The 24,607-nt window shown below is 35.7% G+C and overlaps 1 protein-coding gene across 1 annotated transcript; it reads left to right on the top strand.

Moving 5' to 3' along the window:
* The first annotated feature begins 4,641 nt into the window (after positions 1 to 4,641).
* On the top strand, positions 4,642 to 22,841 carry LOC140762903 (CLIP-associated protein). The gene is made up of 21 exons (XM_073100882.1): positions 4,642 to 5,976; positions 6,710 to 6,865; positions 6,969 to 7,031; positions 9,006 to 9,074; positions 9,257 to 9,422; positions 9,852 to 10,013; positions 11,030 to 11,127; positions 12,555 to 12,629; positions 12,703 to 12,771; positions 12,867 to 12,952; positions 13,028 to 13,145; positions 13,700 to 13,798; positions 13,880 to 14,240; positions 14,432 to 16,239; positions 16,538 to 16,639; positions 18,863 to 18,967; positions 19,057 to 19,131; positions 19,210 to 19,278; positions 19,392 to 19,460; positions 21,763 to 21,864; positions 22,299 to 22,841. Exons 1-21 carry the CDS (start codon positions 5,644 to 5,646, stop codon positions 22,455 to 22,457), a joined length of 4,344 nt encoding a protein of 1,447 aa, XP_072956983.1. The 5' UTR covers positions 4,642 to 5,643; the 3' UTR covers positions 22,458 to 22,841.
* The last annotated feature ends 1,766 nt before the right edge of the window (positions 22,842 to 24,607 follow it).

The raw sequence follows: 24,607 nt of genomic DNA, 5'->3' as shown, positions 1-24,607 counted from the left end.
CTCACTCTCTCTTTCTCTTTCTTCTTCTTCTTCTTCAACGTGCACCAAGTCTGGCTGCCGTGCCACTGTCACCGCTGCCTCTCCTCCTCCTCCCGTAGGAGAGGAGAGAGGTCGATCTTCCCTTCTCTCCCATATTCTGCTTGCTAGTTCAACTCGATCGACTTGCCTTGCTCGTCCCGAGCTTCTACTGAACCCGGCCACGTTGTGGCCGCCGCCGCCGCCGCGTGTCCAAGCCAAGCCCACCAGGTGAGAAAATTTCTCACCTGCCGTGGCGGGTCCCGCTATCGCCGCCTCTCTCTCCTCCTTCTCTTTCTCTCCCGTCGCCGACGAGATGAGCCCTCATCCTTTCTTCTCTCCTCTCTCTCTCTCTCTCTCTCTCTCTCTCTCTCCCTCTCTCCTCTCTCACACTTTCTCTCTAGCTGTATTGGGTTCTCCGGACCCGAGCTGCTGCCGAGAGGCCGGCCGCCGGCTGGCCAGCAGCGGCCGGGCCCCTCCCCGCTGGCCCGACTCCCCTCCCTAAGCTCCCTTCCTTTCTCTTCCTCTTCTCCTCTCTGCAACGGTGCTGGGCTCGAGCTCACCATGTAGCAAGGTTTCCAATTTAGTCTATTTTTTCCCTTTATTTGTTTCCAGCTAATTATTCATTTGTGTTAATTAGTTAAGTAAAATTAAACTATTTGGGCAGCTAATTATTTTAAGATTATATACTTACTAATATAATTATTGGCTAAATGTAATTAATTATACTTGCAAGCATTTAGATGTATATAAATATATATCTATAACTTATATATTACTAATAGATTAATACTTGTAGTTTATTATGATTATATTTCTACTCATGTCTGACATGTATTATTATGTATAAATGAAATAATATGATTCTCTAATTATTATAGATGATTGCATATTCAACGATTATTTTGCATACAATTGATAATTAATCAAGCAAAAGTAAGAAACACAAAATTAACTATAATTAAATCTTATTTATACTTATATTTTATTAATAACTATATATATATATATATATTTTTTAGCTATTTATTTTTATTTTATACTTAGACTAAATTTATATAAATAGAGCAAAATTTTTATTCTTATTTCATAACTAGCATTTTATAATGATAATATATTTATAGTATTAGAATTAATCTATAACGTAAATCTGGCGGTTAATAAAAATGAAAAGAGAAATTATAGACCTAAAACCATCGTATATTTACTCGAATGGTTTCTAGTTGGATAGCAGCTAATTTTATACTACTCAAATATTTTCAGATCGAGATTCTCTTGTTTGAGACTTTGTGGACTCTATTAGTGATAAGTTGACACTCAGTTAACGGACGTGACAGATACGCGGTTTGTATTTTCTGATCAAACTGTGAGTAGTTTTATATTCTAGAAAACTTTCCCATATTAGGATATATTATACTTATTTGTATGCATTTTATTTTGGTCTCTAATATAATTATATGATCCTAAATAAAAATAATTAGAGTTGAGCATATTTTATCATTCATTTGATTAGACTGATCTTGAATATGAGTATTGTAAATAATACATAGATATGATTAGAGATAATTATATTATATATATTCTATGTTATGTTGATCTATAGCATAAGTATACATGTGATAGATATATGATTGGAGATTACATTAAACTTTTTTTTTTTACTTTCTTACCACTTAAATTTCTGAGTTATATGATCTGTTATAGTATTGGATAAATATATATGATCGTTCATTTAGAAAAAAATTATGAAATCTGATTGATAGGATAATTGATACCACTTGTGAGGGTTAGGATGCGCTTAGTGGATAATTGATCGATCAATATATTCATGATATGTAGCTTTATGTTCGAGGTTGTTAGTCTATGTGCACAGCAAACATTCGAACATATGATATTTCGCTAAGGCATATATGACGAGTTATTCTGACGTGGTTTTCATTAGCTAGAAGCGTGCCTAGTCTGGATGAATATTGATAAACCTTTTGCAAATGACAATGTATGATTGTGACTGAGATACCTTTAGCGGACGACAAGATATATTTTGAGACTTTGAGCATGATGATGAGACCGTATATTAGATGTTGACTGTGCACAACGGCATAGTATGATAATGACTATTTAGAGTTAACATTGATAACTGAGATATTGAGAAATGCATATGATTCTATTGTCATTTGATGTACTTGATTATTGACTAATTATCATGTATCATATGTCATGTATTTGATATCATAGCATAATCATGATTGGCATGCATTATATATATTATATTTGAGAGAGTTATGATGATGATATAAATAAAGATTTATTTATATATTATCAAGAATTATATACTTGATCAATCATAACATAATATCTACCATATATTTATATATTGTTGAGGATATATATTTATATTTATTTATGACATAATGCTCATTTTTTATTCATATTATCTAGTACATAATTTATTTTTCTATTTGACATCACTGATTCAAACTAATGTCTATTTACTAAACCTTTAGCTTATGATTTTTTTTCCTTTTCTAACCCCCAAGATATGAGGCACTTAATAGCAATTTGAGATATCATGAATATACATTTTAAAGCAAAAATAAGGCGAACTAGACGTAAGATAGTATAAAAGTTAGCTAATCTAAATATTAAGATGCACTAATATATATTTTTGTATTCCATTATATTAGACCGTATTTTATATAATAAAAAATATTGTATAGGCTGGACAATATGGTGTTAGTTATATTTGTTATATCTTGATGGTTTGTTATGACCTATGTAGGTCTTACCAGATTATATAGTAGTCAAAAATAATTATTTTAATAGATTTAGACTTTGATATGTTAACATGTTTATTTGAATGATAACTTAATTTATTTTAAGATGGATTATGTATGCACATGTGTATGTCCGCGTGGCAGACCCTATCCATCCTGTCGCATGCGCTGCGTGGGGCGCGTTGGCGTGCACTTGCCTACCAGGGGGGCGTTACAATTCAAGTGGTATTAGAGCTTAGGTTTAAGGATAATCTAGCAAATCATCAAAGATACTAGATGTCGGTTTAATTTAAAATTAAGTTCGGAGTCGATATTTATAAGTTGATATTGATTAGTTGAGATAAATGTCTAAGTTATAATGTAGAGAGTATTAGGTTTTGATACTTTGTGATGTTGATAGAAATGATTGGAGATGCTAATATGTTGAAAATTTATCTAGGCTATTCTGAACAGATATAACATATTTCAAATTTTTGATCTTTTCATGGATATACTTGGGGGATTAGAGAATGATATAGATATGAGTACATCTTCCTCCTATTAATCTAGCCGAGGCAACTGATCTTTGTTGTAGTAATAGTCGGTGGGCGTATGTGGTGCTTTACTAGGTTGGCGATATGTTATGGAGAGGTGGGTTGGGATTTTTATCGCCAATCATCTTGAGCTAGCACGACCAGCTAGGGTTATTGTATTGTGCTCATGCCTATTCTTCAAGCATTCATATATCTATTCTTGTTATTATAGTAGGTTGAGAGTTCTTATTTCTTCAATCTCTTAAACATTTACAATATTGTATATTTATAACTGTTGAATCCTGATGGAGCCACACGATGAATTTAGGCCCTTTACTCTTACAAATTCCCTAGGGTCATGCTTTCTTGTTGTATTTTAGCTTATGCTTTTAGATTTAATATTTTGCTTTTTTTGATGGTACCGCTTATTTTTATAACTAAATGTGGGACTTGTGTCAAATAGTCATCATCTTATTCCTCTTAAATAGTCATCACTTTAAGCTAAGCTATAAAGTAATCATTTTTAGAGTGAAGTAAAAACTTAATATCGTCTCAGCTCGTTGTGTTAGCTACTATATCATATAAACAAAATGATCCAAGTTAGCAATCACGAGATGGAATAGAATGATCCAATTAATGACTATATCATATAAGCATTTGATCAATTTATGTTTTGTTATAGTTATAATAAATTAGACCTATTTAGTAGTAAGTATGATGAGTATTCTATTTCGGTAAAAAAAATAAAAAAGGAATGAGGCTAGTTTGGTCAAAAACTCTCCCGGTGTAACCATAACTTCAATCCCTAAGCAAACATAACACACAAGCTTGTACCCTAAGTGAGGCTATATATATATATACAAGCTTGAAAAATAAACATTCTTAGCTTTATGTGCCCAAAATATCAGTTCTGAGGATCAATTCTGGCCCACTTCTATTATTAGATGTTGATGTACAAAACCATGTCACATAGTCTATCCCTAATGCTATCGAACAAATGCAATCCTAACATAACCCAACTAATCCCTAGGCCTACCTCAATAAGCATCCAAAATTGTAGCCATCCGAGGCATAACAAAATGATTTAGAAAGCACCAAATGATGTTTAATTTTATGTCTAGAATCAATTTTTGAGCAGTAAATCTTGTTTCGAACAATATTCGCCCATAATTTCTAAACTCCCTACAACTAAATTAGGGTTGGACATACATAATTATCTACTTCGCCTTCCTTAATATTCATGATTGATATAAAAAGAAGACATAATAATATATATATATATATATATTTTGTATATCTGAAATCTTGTGCAGATTCCAGTAGGACAGCCTGCAGTTTGAGTCTTATAGGAGATTAGCTTTGAAACTGGCGAAGGATAATCGTATAATAAATCGTAACCTTTTACTAGCCAGATCCTACGGTACAAAATTAGCTGCAAAAATCGATCAGAGCCGTCCAAAATAGTGGAGGAAGAGAACTCTCGGAATAAGCCATCGCTAGACAATGCTGCATAATTGCATATAAATCCCCACTTGGAAATTATTTAGGATGAACCACCCTGTAATAGAATCCAAAAAAAATACCAGTGACAGCATGCAGACCTACCAACCGGAACGATGGTTACATCTCAACTAACCCTTTTCTTCTCTTTTACCTTTTTTTTTCTTAAATTTTTTTTCACAAAATAGCCCTCTAATCCCCCATTATCCTCAAATCAGCCCAGTGGCCAGTAATTCTGTCCTGGCGCGAATCTTGGTGGACACGTGGCGATCAATCGGGTGGATGATGCGGTAATTAATTTGGCGGAGGATTCTACGATTGGGATCGAGCCACGAGTGATGGCAGGGGGCGATCCGTTAAATAGTCTCTATCGTGTGGCGATTTGTTAAGCTTTTGGTTCCAGAAGTTTCTTTAACTTCTAAGCAGCGATACCGGAAACAGCGCCGGAGGTAAGCGCTGCATATAAATTTGCGTACGTTGGAGTATTGAGACCGTTGGATGGAGAATAAAAGCCGGATCCTTTCTCCCGCATACGTAATAAAGTATGCGGAGTAGAGTTTTCACGGGGGTAATAAAAAATCACTTGCATTTATTTCCAGAGAAAGTGGCAATAACGTAAATTATTCTATGTTAAGTGGCAATTGGTTTCAATTCCTACTATCAAACCTTTTACCCCCCTTTTCTCTCTCCACTCCACTCACCTCTTTCCCGTTCTCTCTCTTCGATCTCGATCTCTTCCAATTCCCAGCAGATCCGAACCTTTCCTTCTGCTTCTCCTCGATCGGAAACCCTAACTAACCCTAGATCTCCCCGGAACCCTAACCGTAGCGGGGGAGGAAAGCATGGAGGAGGCATTGGAGATGGCGCGGGCGAAGGACACCAAGGAGAGGATGGCCGGTGTGGAGCGGCTGCACGAGCTCCTCGAGGCGACGAGGAAGGGGCTCTCGTCGGCTGAGGTCACCTCACTTGTCGATTGCTGCATGGATCTTCTCAAGGACAACAATTTCCGGGTAGCGCAGGGTGGATTGCAGGCTCTCTCGTCGGCTGCTGTGCTCGCCGGGGAACATTTCAAGCTCCATTTCAATGGGCTCGTTCCGGCCGTCGTGGAGCGGCTCGGGGATGGGAAGCAGCCAGTTAGGGATGCGGCAAGGCAGCTTTTGATCACTCTCATGGAGGTGCGACTTCGATTTCTCTCGGAAAAGAAGATTTTTTTTTTCTAGACTTCGTTTCCCTTCTGATCTCTGTATTTGAAGAATTAGCAAGGTTCTAGTAGAATTTTAGTGGTTGGATTGGTGAAGGATGAGGGAGATTTGGGGAATGCGGGGTGTTGGAATGTTTGGGGATCTTAGAGTGGATGGAATCGCTGGATCTGTTGATGCCTGAACTGCCTATCTCAAGTGTGGGGTTTTAGATCTTATTCGTCTTTAGATAACCACATAACAGCAAATAGTCTTGGATTTTTGCCTTTAATGGATATGCTGTCCCCAAATTCTAGTCAATTGGCGTCCATTGTGTTAATCCAGTATTTTGCTTAGATTGGTTGACCATGATAATTGATGATATAGTGGATCCTTGTTAGCTGACGGGTCATGATTTAGAACGAGGTGGTTGTTAAATACTTACCAAAGAAGGAACCATCCAAAGTCTCAAAACTTTGCTATTTTAGTTTTACATATTTTAGTTGTAATTTAATTTTTCTTCCTCCTGGACGTTAATGCATTCGTTTTCTAGCATGATCTTGAGTTTCAAAGTAGGGGCACTGTGTACTGGAGAAAAAAAAATGCATCATATCTTTACGGTCATTCCATTTAAGGAATAACTCCCCTCATCTCTGTCTCTCCATTTTTGTATTGTTTTGTTTTGTTTTTCCTCTCAGTACTGCTCTTTTAACAGTATTATGTAAATTAGGTTTCTTCGCCAACAATCATAGTTGAAAGAGCTGGAAGTTATGCGTGGACTCACAAAAGCTGGAGAGTACGAGAAGAATTTGCCCGTACAGTTGCAGCAGCTGTTGGTCTTTTTGCATCTACCGAGCTTCCTCTTCAGCGAGTTCTACTTCCGCCTGTATGTTTTCTTTTGATTTGCTATTTATCCTCTCTGTGTTCATATATATACTTTTCAGAAGAGCCTAGAGTTTGCTGCAGTTGATGCATTTGTTGCTTCACAGGTTTTGCAGTTATTGAATGATTCTAACCAGAGTGTCAGAGAAGCTGCTACATCATGTATTGAGGTTGGTTCAATTTTATTTATCTGCTAGTTCACATATTCTTTAAGTTTGCATAGGTTAACTATGGTTTTAGAGGATTATTTTTCATATATGTTGATTTTACCACCTGAGCAGCATGCTAATTGGCTTAAGTAATTTTAAATTGGTATACTAAGTACATAATTGTTCTATCTTCTGAAGATCAATGTCCAATAGTTAAAGCAAGAAGTAACACTTATTTTCAGGCAAATGGCATGTTTGTCACAAAGTTGGTGATAAGCTATGATATCATACCACTTTTCTAGCAATGAGTTCTTGGACATTTTCCCTTTTTTGCTGTGTCATTCACCAAGGGTCACACTACTATATGATTGTAACTCTAATTATGGTCATTCAGTGTATGGTTGCTTACTTGCATACTTCTCTATACATGAGCATTTGTCAAATCTTGGCAGTTCATATTAACATACAGTTGTCCCATGTTTTCAGACTTTTGGATGTCCTAACTTTACTGATAAAGCAATAAGCTGGCAAGGGAGTAAATGGTTAATAACGTATCTCAAGGAGCATGATTATATGACTTAATTAGTGAGAGAATTTAATTGAGGATATGTAAGAAAAGGAACCGGAAAAACTGGTGTATATCAATATATCTAGCTTCTTCTGAAACTTTAACCTTGATGTTATCAATGTACCGTCATGGAAAGGAATGTCGTGAACGTTGTTTTCTCCATCATTTAGTTTATTGATATGGGAGTCGAGAAGTTCACTTATTGAGTTTGTTAGTGTGGAATGAGCAACATCTTGATTCAATTAGTGAGCTAATGACTTGGTGGTCATATCAAGGAGGAGAATGTGACTGCTAATTGAAAATGACTCCATTGCTAAACCAAGTAAGCTAGAAAATGGGAGCTTAATTGGTCTTAATTGGTTCATTCCAAGGGTTTTAGTTCTGTCAGCACACTGTGTGCCGGTGGCTTGCAGACGGAGACATGTGGGGCAGGTGTCCATGCCATTCGTCATATCCCGTCATGCCATAAGGGAGTGGCAAAGGGAGGGATCAGTGAAGTACAAAGATTGCAGTGTGAGATCAATAGAGGGGGAGAGCATCAATTAGTGTGATACAGCAGCTGACACATGATGAAACCCTAAGAAAAAAGAGAGGAGATGAGCAGTACCAGTAGGCATTGTGAGATGGGTAACTTATCATTCTAGCAATCTGCAACATGAGTGCATGAGTGGTACCAGTTGGCATGTATAATGCTGGGCAACACATAAAAGTTAAGTCCTGGGCCCTTTTTGATTTGTGGAAAGGTGTAAGAATCTCCAAGTCTAGAGTCCTTTGTTTCATTTCGTTGCTACTCTATTGTTGAAAGTGTAGCTTCTGTTGTTTTAGCTTAATACTTCTCCCTGGTCACTTGAAAATATGTTTCTCGCTTATCATAAAGGGAGAAAACAAGAAACTTCTTTGGCAATTTGTGGAGCTATGAATTGTATTTTTTGATTCTTTGTCTACTAAAGTAGAGCAAAATATCATCATTCATTTTGCAAGTGCATAAATTCTTTAAATTTTGCTGAGTTACTGACATCTTTCTGGAAATTGTAATCACATTTCCTGTAGAGCTGGCACTTTGGATGTTGTCAGGGTTGCTTGTAGCAATTCCCATACTACTTTGAACTACTGTTTGGTGATGACAGATAAAAAGAAAGCACTGATAAGTAGTTAAGTACATTAAAGCTAGATTTTCCTTCAATGCGCCATTGTTGGCTGAGATGGCAAACCCCATAGTCATTGTTCTGAGATGTTTGATGCATATGCAAGATATGGCTGGAAAGTTTTCTAACAATTTTCTTGAGATGGATGTTGTTCTAGCTAAAGTGCGATATCCGCCCTGCCTTGTATGTTCAATGAGATAAATAAATGATTGAATTCTATATGAGCTGGACTTCTTTTAACTAACCTAATCTAAGCTAATCTCGTTATGCTGTTTCCTGTAGGAGATGTACAAACATGTGGGGCCTCAGTTTCATGAAGAATTGCAGCGTCATCATCTTCCTTCATCTATGGTAATATGTTAAGATTTGATATGTTACTCTAAGCCTTGTGTTTATGTGAAAAGTTTTGCGTGTTGTTTAAGTGTCTGTCTGCAACATGTGAGATGGCTTAGCATAGAGAAGCTATTTTGAGTTTTTGCACCAAAGATTATTTCTTGATATCTATTCTTGATATCTATTCTTGATATCTGCAGATGAAAGAGATAACTGCTAGATTAGAAAGGATAGAGCCAAAGGTTCGTCCATCTGATGGGTTTGGGGTTCAGTGTGTTTCCAAAGAAGTAAAATCTTTCAACACTAACCAGAAAAGAAGCAGTCCGAGGGCCAAGAGCACCCCAAGGGAAAGCTCACTGTTTGGAGGCGAGTTTAATTTTATTGAAAATTTAGTACATAAGTACTTACTTTCAATAGTAGTAGGAATATTTTTTTCAACATAGCTACTGAAGTTTACACCACCTTTTATATTGTCTTTCCCCATGTTTCTTCATACAGTTCAATATTTCTACAATGTAAGCTGGGATATTACACTGCTTGGTTTTTGTTCTGTCCAAAATTATGTCATATTCATATGCAATGTGTCTACTTGTACTCATGAAAGTTAATCATGCTGATTTCTGGTTCTCAGCATATAGTTCGAACTTTGAATTGTCATCCTTATGGTGAATTGAATTGGTGCTTCTACTGTAGGTTTTATCTTTTACATTCTCACTAATATGCACTTTCCATGTACTATGCTTTATTTGAGGTCATATAATCAATAATATTGTATTCTATATATATGTACTACAGGGGACACTGATGTTACTGAAAAGCCAGTGGACCCAATTAAAGTGTACTCAGAGAAGGAATTAATTAGAGAAATTGAGAAGATTGCATCCACCCTTGTGCCAGAAAAAGATTGGTCACTCCGCATTGCTGCTATGCAAAGAGTTGAAGCTCTTGTTTTTGGAGGTAAAAGTTCGTAAGTTTATGTCATTATGCATTTCATGTGCCTGTTTACACTCTTACGATAAGGAAGTTGTTTTTGGTTTATCATTAATTTCTTGTTTCTGCAAAAGATTAACTTCTTGTTGGGATACTTTAGGTGGATTGCATTTTTGCACATGTACTATTTTCGCCATTTAGGATCAGTAAAATTCTTTGATATACTTTCTGCAAGATAACATTCGTGGAATGTAGTGTCCTCTGCCTTTGAAGACTGATGTACTTGGCTGTGCCCTCATAATCTTTTGTTCATAACAATGATCGCTTCAGGATAAGGATATGACCAAAAGAAATAATGTCAAGGAAAAAAAAATTGTCTATCTATGTTCCGCAAGTTTTTGGTCCTTGTCGTTGTTGAATGTCAGCAAAATAGGAAATACTTGAAGGTGAATTGGAAAAGGTTTTTGAATTACATGACTCAATGTTCTGCAAATTTTTGTGGTTGAATTAAACAATACTCAGGCTTGAGTTAAGATACTCAGACCATTGAAAGCAAGGATGGTTTTGAAATTTCCATCTAATTACCAGTTCACCTAGATGTTCTGGTTTGTTTTTTCTGGGTGGTCACTGAGCAACCAAAAGAACTGGTAACTGTTGGTTAAATAGGAAAGATACTTTTTTCCGTGTCATTTGTTTTGGTTGTCTCTCTTTCTGATATATTACTGGAAGTGGAAGGCAAAATTTTACGTGTGCCGCTACAGTGGCTTACATGCTATTAGAAGCATGAACCATGTAAAGCTTGACATGGGTTCACAATTCCTACTTCTCTCTCATCATGGAACGGATTCTAATTATTGTGATTATCGCCCATTATAATTTTATTGCATCTGCTGGGTCTGGTGCTTTCTCAGTTATCTTTTTTGATATTTTTTATGAAATTCCCTCGAGCAAGTAGTGCACCTATATTGTGTAAATTGATTTTTTTTTTCAGATTTTGTGTTGCTTATGTTATCTTTTATTGAAAAGCTGATGTTTTCTATCAGGGGCTACTGATTATCCATCATTTCCCATGCTCTTAAAGCAGCTTGTTCCTCCTCTATCCACTCAACTATCTGATCGACGATCCAGCATTGTAAAACAGGTAATGCTTCCAACTTATAGGGTTTTCCTTTATATGATTTGCATGCAACTTTTTCCTAATCTCTTCTTAATACATTTTATTTTTTATTTTTCTTTGGGGGAGTGTTAGAATGATAAATTGGACATAGAATTTTTATGGTCAGGCTTTGGCACAATGAAATGCTAAATAGGAAGTGCCACTGCTTTTTTTTTTTTTTTTAGCATGGCATAGGCTATGAAATAGTCAGGTATATTCCCAGCACAAAATTTGAACTTGCCAAAAAGTCAATTGCAGCTCAAAAGTTTGAATCATATTGTTTATTTTGTACACTATAACCAGAACCAAGTAAGAAGCCATCATTGTCTCTCTTAATATTATGTATTTGTTCATAAATGGGACCTTAATGCATGATATCATTCCTTATATTTGTAGATCCAAAATAGGTAGACTAGGCACAACTATAAATTTTTTATTTTCCTTTCAATCTGGAGATAGATTCCTTGGTTTGACTTTCATGCAGCATGATATTCATGAGGTATCTAAATATGTACTTATGGTTATTCATTTTCAGTCTAGAAGTCCTGTATCTCTTTTAAACTTTATCTCATCTTACAAGTGGGCTTTAGGTTGAATTTATGGTACCTCGTATTATATGAAAGCTTTACTAGTGTTTTTAGGAGTTTATTCCAAAATGATCTTTTTTGGTTCTCCCTTTTCTTTTTTGAACTTCCGAGGTTTAACCCATACTAAAAATGATGAGCAGCAAGAAACTGAAATAAGAATGCAATGTAATGACTAGCTTGTGCGAAAAAGCCATCTGGTTAACGAGACCATTTTTGTCATAAAGGTTGGAAATAAATGTTGTCTATTGGTTGACTAGCATATCTTTTTTATAGAGGAAGAAGTTCACATTTTCATGAGATTCTTATTTTCTTTTTATTTTTTACCTCATTTTCTAGAAGCATATTTTGTTCATTTGCTATATCTGCATCTAAGTGATACACCTTTAGAGTTTAGACTCTTCTAGGATTTAGTATAGTTTTTCAACTTTTTTTAATTACAATTAAAACATCATCTATTTGTTTCTTTGTTTCTTTTGTGGCCCCTTTTTATTCTTCCGATCTAAGTACAACGATGAATTTATGTGGTCCTAGATGACTTCACAAAGATGACTATGTTGCAAAATTTGATACAAGAAGTTACACGGGGACATGTCTTTGGCAGTTAGTATATCATGAAAAACATGGAACTTCAAATGCAAATATGTGCCTCTATTGAAAATTTCGTAGTGGTTCCTCTTTTTACCGTTTTGTCCATTTATATTTTTATATTACTTTTTTCTTGCTCTTTAGATAGTGTTTTTTTTTGGCTTCTTCATAGAACTGAAATGCATTCATAAGAGTGCATTATCAATTGTTGTGTTCTCTGAATATGGTAGTTTTCTGTAGGCTTGCCATCTTCTAAACATGTTATCGAAGGAACTTCTGGGAGACTTTGAGGCTTGTGCAGAAATATTTATTCCGGTAATTTTCAACCAAACCTTCAAATTATGGATTTGGGTGTTGGGAACATTGCTAACTTGCTTGTATTCCTCAGATTCTATTTAAGCTTGTTGTGATAACTGTCCTTGTGATTGCTGAATCTGCAGACAATTGCATAAAAACTGTAAGAACCACTGCCGCCTGTTCTGCAATTATTATTCTTTACTATTATGAGGTTTCCTGCCTTTATTTCTTTTAGTAATTTGTGGCTTTATCTAGATGTTGCGGAACTGCAAGGTTGCACGTGTTCTTTCTCGGATAGCTGATGCTGCAAAAAATGACCGAAGTGCAATTCTTCGTGCTAGGTATGTGTATTTCCTATTTTATTGATGTTGAACTGCCTTCTGGAGTTGCTTAAGTTTACATGTCTGTTATATCAGGTGTTGTGAATATGCGCTTTTAATTTTAGAGTACTGGGCAGATGCCCCCGAAATACAACGTTCTGCTGATCTCTATGAAGATTTTATAAGGTGCTGTGTGGCAGATGCAATGAGTGAGGTAGGGTATTACATTGTTACACCATCCTGTTATTCTAATAAAAAACATGTTGAACTCATTGTCAACCTAACAAAAAGGCATGGAAATTGCATATTTTTTCCTTGTATATGAAATTCAGAATATTAAGTATAATGTTAATGTTTTACTGTAAATTGCTAAAAGTATTTCTTTCTTTGTCAACAAAAGGGCAACAAGGCCGTGTTTCATTAGACAGAAAAGAGTAAAAAAAAAACAGAACTTAGTTTTCCTAAAAGAATAATTAGACTTCAAAATACATCACTAAAAAATTATTTCATCCTTACGCCCTTTTTTACAACCAACCTTGAATAACAGATTCTAAATAACGTTTAATGATCACAAAATATACATCCTAAAGAAAACAATAAATTGCTCAAAATTTACATTTTATAGATCCTAACTCATTATAAGCTGAATGTTTTGTTTCAATCATTTCATCATCAATGAAGTTTTTCTGCAGTGGAATGTTTACTTTTAAAGAAAAAGGAGTTATTTTGATTTAACATGGCATTTGTGTCTTATTTAAATATCCATAGGTGCGTGCAATTGCAAGAACATGCTACAGGATGTTTACAAAAACTTGGCCAGAACGCTCACGCCGTCTGTTTTTGTCGTTTGATCCTGTTATACAGAGGGTATGCTGCATTTTCTTTTATCTTTTGTATGTATCTTTTATTAACATTATAGCTTTCATACTAAGGTATAAGCATTTGCAGATAATAAATGATGAAGATGGGGGAATGCACAAAAGATATGCTTCTCCATCGCTACGTGATAAAGGCATGCAGCTTTCACGTGCTCCATCACATGCTTCTGCTACAAATGTTCCTGGATATGGTACTTCGGCTATTGTTGCAATGGACAAGAGTGCAACTGTTGCTACGGAAGCATCTCTTTCTTCAAGCAGTCTTCTCTTATCACAGTCTAAAACACGTGGTAAAAGTTCAGAACGAAGCTTGGAGAGTGTGCTTAATTCTAGCAAACAGAAGGTTTCGGCCATTGAAAGTTTATTGAAGGGTGTAAGCACATTGGACAAACAGAATTTTTCAATTGCACGCTCAACAAGCTTGGATCTAGGTATTGTAAGATTCTTTGTTGAAATTGTTAGTTAGAAATCAAGTAATCAACAATAATTGTCATGTAGGTACTAGGTAGTCTTCTCTCTACTTTGTGAAGAACTGTTTCTTTTAATGTGGTTATGGATCGTATTTCATGATGGCTAATGTTTCCAGATGAGAGTTGCTTATTTCCTTTTCCTCCTAGTACAGGAGTTGATCCTCCATCTTCTCGGGATCCACCTTTTCCTCTTGCTGCTCCTGCCTCAAATCATCTATCTTTACAGAGTTCAGCATCAGTGGATTCAACTATGGCTAACATTTCAAGAGGTAGTATTAGAAATGGTGGTATGTTAGATGTCACGACTTCTCAGCTCCAGGCTTCAAAAGATCATTCAAGATCATCTTATTTGAATCATCTGTCATCTGAATCTCTATCAGCTTTGTCAATTCCTTATATGAGAAGATCTTCTGAAAGGTTCCAAGAGGAAAGTAGCACTGAAGAGAATACTGATATCAGATCAACTAGGCGGTTTCCCAACATGCAGATTGATAAACATTTCTTGGAGATGTCATACAAGGATACTGGCTACAGAGATGCACATAATAACTATGTTCCAAATTTTCAGAGACCTCTTCTCAGAAAGCAAGTGACAACAAGGGCTTCTGCAAGTGGTAGAAATAGTTTTGATGATAGCCAAATCTTGGGGAGTGAAATGTCTAGCTATGTTGATACTCCAGCATCTTTAAATGATGCACTTTCTGAGGGTCTAAGTCCTAGTTCAGACTGGGTAGCCAGGGTTTCAGCTTTTAACTGTCTTCGGACTTTATTGCAACAGGGCCCAAAAGGTGTGCAAGAAATCACTCAGAACCTTGAGAAGGTCATGAAATTGTTTTTCCGTCACTTGGATGATCCTCACCATAAAGTTGCTCAGGCTGCTCTTTCCACACTTGCAGAGATTATTCCAGCCTGTAAGAAGCCATTTGAAAGCTATATTGAAAGAATCTTACCTCATGTCTTTTCAAGGCTAATTGATCCAAAGGAATTGGTCAGACAACCTTGTGTAACAACGTTGGATATTGTTGGTAAGACATACAGTATTGATACTTTGCTACCTGCTCTTCTGCGTTCGCTAGATGAACAGAGGTCTCCAAAGGCAAAATTAGCTGTTATTGAGTTTGCAAATAAATCCTTCAACAAGCATGCAATAATTTCTGATGGTTATAGTAATAGTGGTTTTCTTAAGCTATGGCTTTCTAAGTTGGCACCTTTAGTAAATGGTAAGAACTCAAAGCTGAAAGATGCTTCAATTGCCGGCATCATATCAGTCTATTCTCATTTTGATTCAACAGCAGTCCTGAATTTTATTCTTAGTTTGTCGGTCGAAGAGCAGAATTTATTGAGACGGGCACTCAAGCAATATACTCCTCGTATTGAGGTCGATCTAGTGAACTTCTTGCAGAGTAAGAAGGAACGCCAACGTCTCAAATCCTTTTATGACCAGACAGATGTTGGAACTTCCTCTGAGGAAGGTTACATTGGCTTATCAAAGAAAGGGCACCATTTTGGTCAGTATTCAGCAGGTTCCCTTGATGGCGAAAGTGGGAGGAAGTGGAGTTCCATGCAAGAATCTATCATGCTTGATGCTTCTGCTGGTCAAGCAATCTCTGATGTGGCGCAGGAGCATATTAACCAAAACTTGGAAACTCGCAGTGAAACAGATATTCTTGTTGCTAAAAGCAGGGAATCAAAGATTCAAGCAAATCCTGTGGTGGAAAATATTGGTTCTTGGGCAAATAACCTTGAAAAGGCAGATGGCAGTGTGGAACGGGAGAGTTCTATCTCTACTCCACGTTTAGATATCAGCAAACTGGTCATTTCTGACGGGCATAAGGCTGTTGGGTTGACTCATGTTAGTGAAAGCATTCAAAATTCAGATCCCACAAATGAGAAACCTAGTTCTGTCAAGAACAGTCCCCATATTGAGAATGGACCTAGCATACCCCAACTTCTTCATCTGGTATTTTCAAATCTTGCCTTCTTTTTTGTTAATTATTTTGGTTTTGCTTGGTTTGAGGCTAAGCTCTGAATTCGATTAGTTAATCTCATTTTTTAGTCTTAATTTTTTAAAGAGTAAACTTGGTTAGATATAAAAAAGATAAAAAGATGTTTAGTTATTAAACCAGATTAGGGGTTCCTGAATCAGTTCAAGGGGGTCCCTAAACTCAAAACAAATAAGGCCTTTAAGAATGTGTTATTTAAGTCCTTTTTGTTGCTTGCAAATAGTAAATTGGACATTTTGGGGTACTGTTGTGCAGATATGTAACGGCAATGATGATAGTTCAAGTTTAGACAAGCATGAGGCATTACAGCAGTTGGCTAAAGCTTCTACAGTTAACGATAGATCCATTTGGACCAAGGTGTGCACCTATAGTCTGTGCCATCTAATTGCTTTACCTCCTGAACTAGCTTGTTATTCTAAATTTCGTGAGCTTATTTAATTATTGATGTTGTCATATTTCTATGAATTTCTTTTAATACTTTAACCTAATGTTTTAACCAATTGCTGGTGAAACCAATCTTTTGTCTAAAAAGAAAATCTGGAAGTATTATGGGATGCAAATTCAACCTTTTCAAACAATTAAGTGGCTTTGAAACAGAAGCCATGTCTTAGATTTGTCTCTTGTTAAAAAGAAATTCATGAAGTATCATGGTATAGAATTTCAACCTTTCAACAATTAAGTGCCTTGAAATTGAATCCAAGTCTTACGTTCGTTATTAGGGATCATGGTGAACCAAAATATTTGGACTAAAGGACACATCTTGCTGTGAATTGCTTTCTTCATGTTGGTTTGATTACTACTTGATTGGATATTTACTGATCTGACCTTGAAAAACATATGTTAACTGATTCAAGTCAGATTTATCGATTATGTAGGGTTCTGAGGTGAAATCTTACACAGTAGCTATGCTAACAGGCATTGTGAGTTCCAAACTTGATAAGTTGGTTCACTTTGAATGACTTGACTAGTTAGATTTGTTAATAGGCCATCCAATAATATTTGTAAATGTTGCACTATAATGGAGATCTAAGTGCCTTGGAGGCAAATACTGGATCAGACATGATTTTGGTGTATATATGGTTCCAATGATGATTTAAATATGAGTTCCGGCCTTTTATGAGAGAATCTACAGAATCTTATTAAGATTGTACTTGTCCATATATAGCACATGACTGACAACTAGGACAACTTGGCAAGGATTGTCGTGCCAACTGGCACGGGACATGCAGGGTGACACATGCCATATCGACACAGTGTTGGCACTTCAGAGGTTGTTTTGATGCGGAGGAGAGGTGGAGGATGCTATTGCAGCAGTCGAGGGGAAAAGAGGTGGATTTCTTAGTGTGGAGGACATAGGTTGTCATGGTGAAGGGCGGCTTGAGGAGCTCGATCGTATGTGAGGCATAAGACGATCCACTCAACTAGATCCTCTTTTGAACCTCGACTCGTTAATAGGTTATTAAATAGTTCCAAACCATTTAATAAGTTGGATCCAACAAGAGGATCCAACTTAAATCCCCTATCCTTCTTCCTCCCAATCACCTAGGGGCATCCTGGCAGTGGGGAGAGAGTTATATATTTACAATGACGATAACTCATCTCTCTCTCTCTCTCTCTCTCCTTTTCTCTTTGTTTTCCTCTTTTAAAGATTTTCTTGGTGTTGGCAGACTTGGTATAAGACACGACACGTTCCAATAGCAAGTAAATCCTTGCAATTTGGTATAAGATATATCTAGTTGCTTGTTGCAGATACCTATGATTATTCACAGTTTCCAACTAAAAAAGATATTGACATGAACAAATTATCTGGGCATATCTTTGTGGAAAAGTCCTGCAAAAGATAAGACACTCAAGGGTGTAGTATTTGCATGCATCCATCTACATAAATATGTTTAGGCATCTATAAATGTGCATGTAGATTAAGAATGTATTTTACATTTGTATCAGCAGATATATGATGAACCTTGATCATCAGTAAAGGTGTTCTTTTAAGTTTTAGGGAAATCTATCAAAAATACCTATCTGTTGCTTTTATTATAGTTTATATCTTATCATATGGATATTTATCATTCGACCCTTGCATTTTGCCTAAAATTCTTCAAAAACACCTAGATTAATTTTATCCTAGCAGTAGTTAATGTAATAGAGAATTTTTTGTTATTTTTAAAAATAAATAATTAAAATATATCAAATACCCCTAATTTGATTTTAACTATAGTCCTCTAGTTAATTTTACCTTAACCTAAAAAAACTTATTTAAGGGTATTGTAGTTATTTTGCACATATGGTTATCTTAACTCATCTATATAGTAATTGACAGTTAACAAAACTAACGGCAGGGTGTATTTTTGAGGAATTTTAGGTAAAATGCAAGGGTTGAATTATAAATATCTATATGGTACGGTGCAAATGATAATAAAAGTAAAAGATGGTGTTTTTTATAGATATCCCAAAGTTTTAATGTATGGATTCTCTATGTTCCTGTCTTCTTTATTTATATGTTTGTTTATTCTTTTGTTATGTTAGAAGATGAAAAGATGAGTTTTATGTACATTCTAATCGTGGCTTTATGTGTGTCAGTACTTCAATCAAATTCTGACAGCTGTCCTTGAGGTATTGGATGATTCTGATTCGTCCACAAGGGAGCTTGCTCTTTCTTTAATAGTTGAAATGCTCATCAATCAGGTTGATATGAAATCCATTGACATGTAAAAACTAGCTAGATCATTGCTTAATACATCATATTTTCCTACTAATATGTTGGTTCATTCCAGAAAGATGCTATGGAAGAATCAATTGAGATTGTTATTGAAAAATTGCTCCATGTGACCAGGGATGTGGTCCCAAAGGTATCAAACATATGTTCCCCTTTGAGAGCTACCTAGCTATAATGTCTTCTGTATCTTATTTCCTTCATTGTATTCCAGGTTTCAAATGAGGCGCACCAATGTTTAAGTATTGTGTTGGCTCAGTATGATCCCTTTAGATGTCTTGCAGTACGTATCAAAATTTAAATGGTTTTTTGCATTAGAAAAAATATATATATCAAGTTTCTGTGCTTAGTGTTTTCCTTTTGTTGTCTATTCGTCTTGGTTGCAAATGCCATCAGGTTGTTGTACCTTTGCTGGTCAGCGACGATGAAAAGACACTTGTTGTCTGTATCAACTGTTTGACTAAGGTATTTCATTCTTGAAACTTTATTTATTCATAATTCATTAATTTTTTTGATGGTATTCCAAAATATTGTACTGTAGCAGTCAACTCGCAATTATAAAATTTCTTCTGCTTTTCCTTTTACACATTCCCTATGAAGGGTACTTCAACATTCATCCAGTGAAATGGTTGCGCATGGTTGCCCATTATCTACTTAAGCGGGCAATTGGCCTGTATCTCATAGAGTAGTTGCTATGTCGCTATTTGCATTGGCAATTATGCTCGGCTGATGATTTGCTTCTCTTGGTATTCTTTCCTGATGAGAAGTGTGTAACACTCATGAACTGACTCCTAAGCCAGATAATTCTGACTTTGTGACTTACTGACTTGTTAAAGTCTATTATTTGTTCACTGTAGTTATCAGAAATAACTACTCCATCAGTCCATCTGTGGTCTTCGGCAGCAATGTCTTGCCTGTACAGATCTCAGCTGTTGGAAATATCATTTCCTAAGGGTGCTAGTTTTTATTGAAAGCAAATTGTACAATATAGCAGGCACAAAAATCAGATGCTGCCCATAATTACTGCTGAGAGCTACAATTAGCCTATTATGAGCTAACTTATGCACTACCTTATCTTTTGCTCTCCATATGTTTCAGGAAATGATACTTTTGTGTTGAAAATCTAGGACAACCAGAATCCATAGATTGTTTTCCATGGAATGCAGGAAAAGTAAACAGAAAGATCCTTTTTCTTTCGAAAATCTGTGCGTCATGTCAGGAGATATTCCAACTTGCCAATAGTAGTACGGAACATATCTTCATGAGACCTAATGTTTGTTAGTGATATGTAGGAGTAGTTGAAAAGGATAATCCTGAGTTGATAGATGATTGAAACTTCAACATTTAGAAACTAAATATTCTCTATATATGCTTAAGAATATTAAGGAATACTGAACCTAAGATGATTTTGTTTTCATTGTTAGAAATTTTCTTGGTAATTTTGTCCTGTCTGAGAAGGTAGGATTAGTACGTTATGTCGAAAACAAGTGCTCTATTGCTGTGTTGGTCTGTTATTCTATTGATGAGGACCATTGCTACTACGGTTTGTTGCAATTGGGAAAATTGTGCTGCTTACTTAGAGACATGCTAGAGTGCTCTAGTTTGCAAGATAATGGGAATTAATTCTCATTTTAACCTTGTCTCACTTCTCAGTCCTACATGATTTAGATATGGTGCATAATGAGTGTTCTTAATCACAATTTCACTTCATATGAACATATAAGTGCTGAATGCAATTATGTTGCTGATAGATGAAAGAGAGTCTACTTGATCAACAAAGGGTTTCTTTTGCAGGTTTAAATTATGATTTTCTAGTTCTATCAGTTAAATGAACAATGTTTTCTTGTATTCGTTTACAATTCTTTCGTAGGAAGAGAAAATGGCTATTGGTTTTTAACAGAAGTTTGTTCTGGCGTCTCCATAAAATAATGATGGAACTATGGTGAGGTTACTATTCAAATGAGTTTTTGAATGGAGACAGGAGATTATGCTAAAATTACTAGAAGAATAAAAATCCTAAGTTTTACATTGCTGAAAGCTTCTGCCCCCTCATGACATGATTTTAAATTATAACATTACATTGTTTTGTCCTTTGTGGTATGTCGAATACTTAAAACCCTATTATCATTCTGTAACTATGATATCATTTCCTGATGAGACTTGAGAATCATTTTACTTCTAGAAGCTGAGGATCACTTTACAATTTTACATGGATATTATCATCCGAGAAATTGCAGAATTCAAGTGACTTCTCATAGGATACAATGAATATTGAATGTAACTTCTACTGCTTGTGATGGTAAGGCTTGCCCCTTACATCTAAAAGGTCACGGGTTTAAGTCTTGGAAGCAACATCAAAAATGAGGGTAAGCTTGTGTACATTTCTTCTCTAGGCAGGAACCTCATCTTTTCCAGTGCGTGGGTTATTCTTTTACATGATAGTTGGAATATTCCTTTGCTTTGTGGACACAACTTTGCCTGACCTTGAATTTATAAGGTTCGATCAGGAAGTATAATGAGCTGATCTGTTTATTATTTAGCTAATGTTATCTTGATCTTGTGCTTATACATGTGAAATGTTTGGAGCTTCCATATTATTTGTGGATGTTGTCAATGTAAATGTCTGTTGTCTGGGCAGATTGTAGAGTATCACCTGGTGCTTGTTTTTCAGTTGTGAAAATCTAATGAATTAGATTATCATATATCTAATAATACTTTTGTATTTCATGTTGAAGTATCTGATATTGATCTCTGTTGTTCTTTTCAGCTTGTTGGGCGACTTTCACAGGAGGAGCTGATGACTCAATTACCTACATTTTTACCTGCACTTTTTGAGGCTTTTGGCAACCAGAGCCCAGATGTTCGGAAGGTATAGAGTTCTCTTGCAACTATGCACCTTTCTCTTGTGATACAGCAACAGTGGTTTTTCTTTTAATGCCTTGAAACTGTTTTAGCAAAATATTTCCCAAGAGGTTTTTGATGACTTCGATAATTGTAGTAGTACTAGTAGATACTCAAGAGTCAAGGCCATAATATGCCAACATGGGTAATTAAGTATTAGAATATTTTCAACAAGTCATGCCTATCTTTGTGCAATACATGGTCTCAGTAAAACTCTTTGTAAAACTATTAGCTTTCATGCGGTTTACCCATGATAAGAGACTTGCACTGCTAATTATCTCCTTATTTCTTAGTTTTCATTTAGCTTTCTTGGTCCATCTTTTATATCATTAAAATGTTAAATCCAAGTCTGTCCTTCCATATGTTTCTGATCACAGTTGCTTTATTCTATTCTTCTTGCAGACTGTCGTCTTTTGCCTAGTGGATATCTACATCATGCTTGGCAAAGCATTCTTACCATATTTGGAGGGGCTCAGTAGCACGCAGCTGCGATTAGTAACTATCTATGCAAACCGCATTTCACAAGCGAGATCTGGTGCTCCAATTGATGCTAACCATTGACAGAGTGGTGTTATTCTTTCATTATATGTAAGTATTTGTTTGGATGAGTTGGGAGCATTTAGATTTCATTCTTTTTGTGTATTTGTATAGTAGAGACAAAATGTTCCCTTGAGTCAGGAGGGTGTGGCTTTTCCTGTGTGATATTTAGTTTCTGGTTTTAAGAAGGGCAAACGTTAGAGATGCCCGTGTGTTTAGCATTTCATACTGTACAAAAGAGTGAAAAGCGGCTTCATGGTTTTGTGCAAGAGGGACATCAAAACTTTCCGTTGTTTCTTGGTAGGTTGAGCAAGAGTTTGTTTGCCGGTATTATATCATGTTTGAAGGCCTGGTAAACACATTGTTGAGTATGTAACATTTCCGAGATGCATTTCTGAAAGTTGTGTATTGGTTTATTCTTCAACTTGTGGTTTTGTAAATCTGTGGGTTTGGGCAGAATATAGACTCTTGGTACTACCAATATTCTATTCAAACTGGGTTCAATTTAATTTTCATTTAATGCCTGCTTGTTGCTTAGATTCACTAAAAGCGACAACGTGACATTCTTTAATGGAAATTTCTGACGATTAATACAACGAAAGATGCTTTTCGAACCTTTTACACGGTTAAGTAGTCAACGTGTCAAAAAATAAAAATAAATGTGGAGGTCTATGTGCAAATAAAGTTCATTTATGAGATAGGTATAATTATAACTAGTAATAATAAGTGGCTTTCTTAGGGGTGAAAAAGGAGGTTGCTATCTTGAGGGGGCATAATTACCTTAATAAATTATGTAATTAATGTGATCCCTCTGTGCTATGTATCCTTCTCTACGAGGATAGTTTGGGTGAGGGAAAAGATTGAGAAGGGGTATTGTTTATGGGAGAAGAATTTCTAAGGAAATAGTAGATGTCGAAGGGTTGAATCGTTTAATTAAGTTGAATCGTTTAGGCTTAAAAATTTAGCCAGATTTTTACCTTTCTTGCGTGGGGTAGTGTATACTGGGAAGTGGTTTAAAACCAGTTTATGCTGGTGAGTGCAAAATGGGAGAAAAATAAAGTTCTAGAAAGATATTTGGATTGCTCTCTAGTTGTTAGATTTCCTTCTCTGTTTAATATGATCTAGGATGATCATGTGGTAATTGCTCAAGTTTGGGATGGTAGAGAATAGTATGGCAGAGCATTGGATGAGAGGATGCCAGATGGAGAAGCAGTAGATGATTGTTGTTGGTGGTTCTCTTCTAATAGAATATTTCCGCTGAAATCTTTATATCGTTTTTCAAACAACAGTGGGCTATTGTTGAATGTTCTTTCTGAGATTTTAGAAGATTAAACTTCATCAAGGTGAGAGCATTCCTGATGTTGGTTTACAATAATAAGATTTCGACCATGGATAACTTGATTCAAAGATTAAAACTACTTTTCCCTACTTGATATATATATATATATATATATATATATAAATGCTGCTTAAGGAGAATAAATAGGCAAAGGCCAGGAAGATGCTCCAGAAAGGGGCGACAGCCCATCAAATAGTGATCCTTTGAGATGAAGACTAAATAGGAGTTGTAAGGAATTCTGGGGTGTACTTGGTTAAACTACTGGAACATTGTGGTTTGTTTTGTAGTTGTGGCTGTGCTGCTGTTCTAGCTGTGAGTTTGACTGGTGCTGGTGGTAGTCAGATGGATAGTTGATAATATTTTGTATAAATTTGTTGATTTGGATGTGGTTAGATTGACTATTTTTCCCAGGATTTTGGTGGCCTAGATGACTCATGATTGATATCCATGGTTGTTTATTATTATCTAGGATGTTTTGGTGGGTTGTTACTAATGCTTTTAGTCTACCTGGGCTGAAGCATTTTGACATTTCCAATGAAACCAGATCTATAAATAAATAGTTGACATTGCCAGAGTAATGTTGCATTATTATCTTCTGAACATAACAATCACATTAGTATAAATTCTCCAAGGGGGTAATTTGGGTCTTTTATAATTTAATTATTGGTTTAATTTTATGATAATGATGCTAGTTTTATATGCTAAATGCTGTTAAATCGTAATGAAAAGCTCTGATAACTTATTTACTTTTTAGTCATAATTCATAGGGTGTAATGTATGTTTATATGTTTAAAAATATATAGTTTAGTAACAAGAGATTAGAGCAATGTGCATG

The sequence above is a fragment of the Typha angustifolia genome, chromosome 7, assembly GCF_048772165.1.
Source record: "Typha angustifolia cultivar Huaian chromosome 7, ASM4877216v1, whole genome shotgun sequence".
NCBI classification, from domain to species: Eukaryota; Viridiplantae; Streptophyta; class Magnoliopsida; order Poales; family Typhaceae; genus Typha; species Typha angustifolia.
The sequence above is the reverse complement of the archived record's forward strand: the minus strand, read 5'-3'. Positions and strand labels throughout refer to the sequence as shown.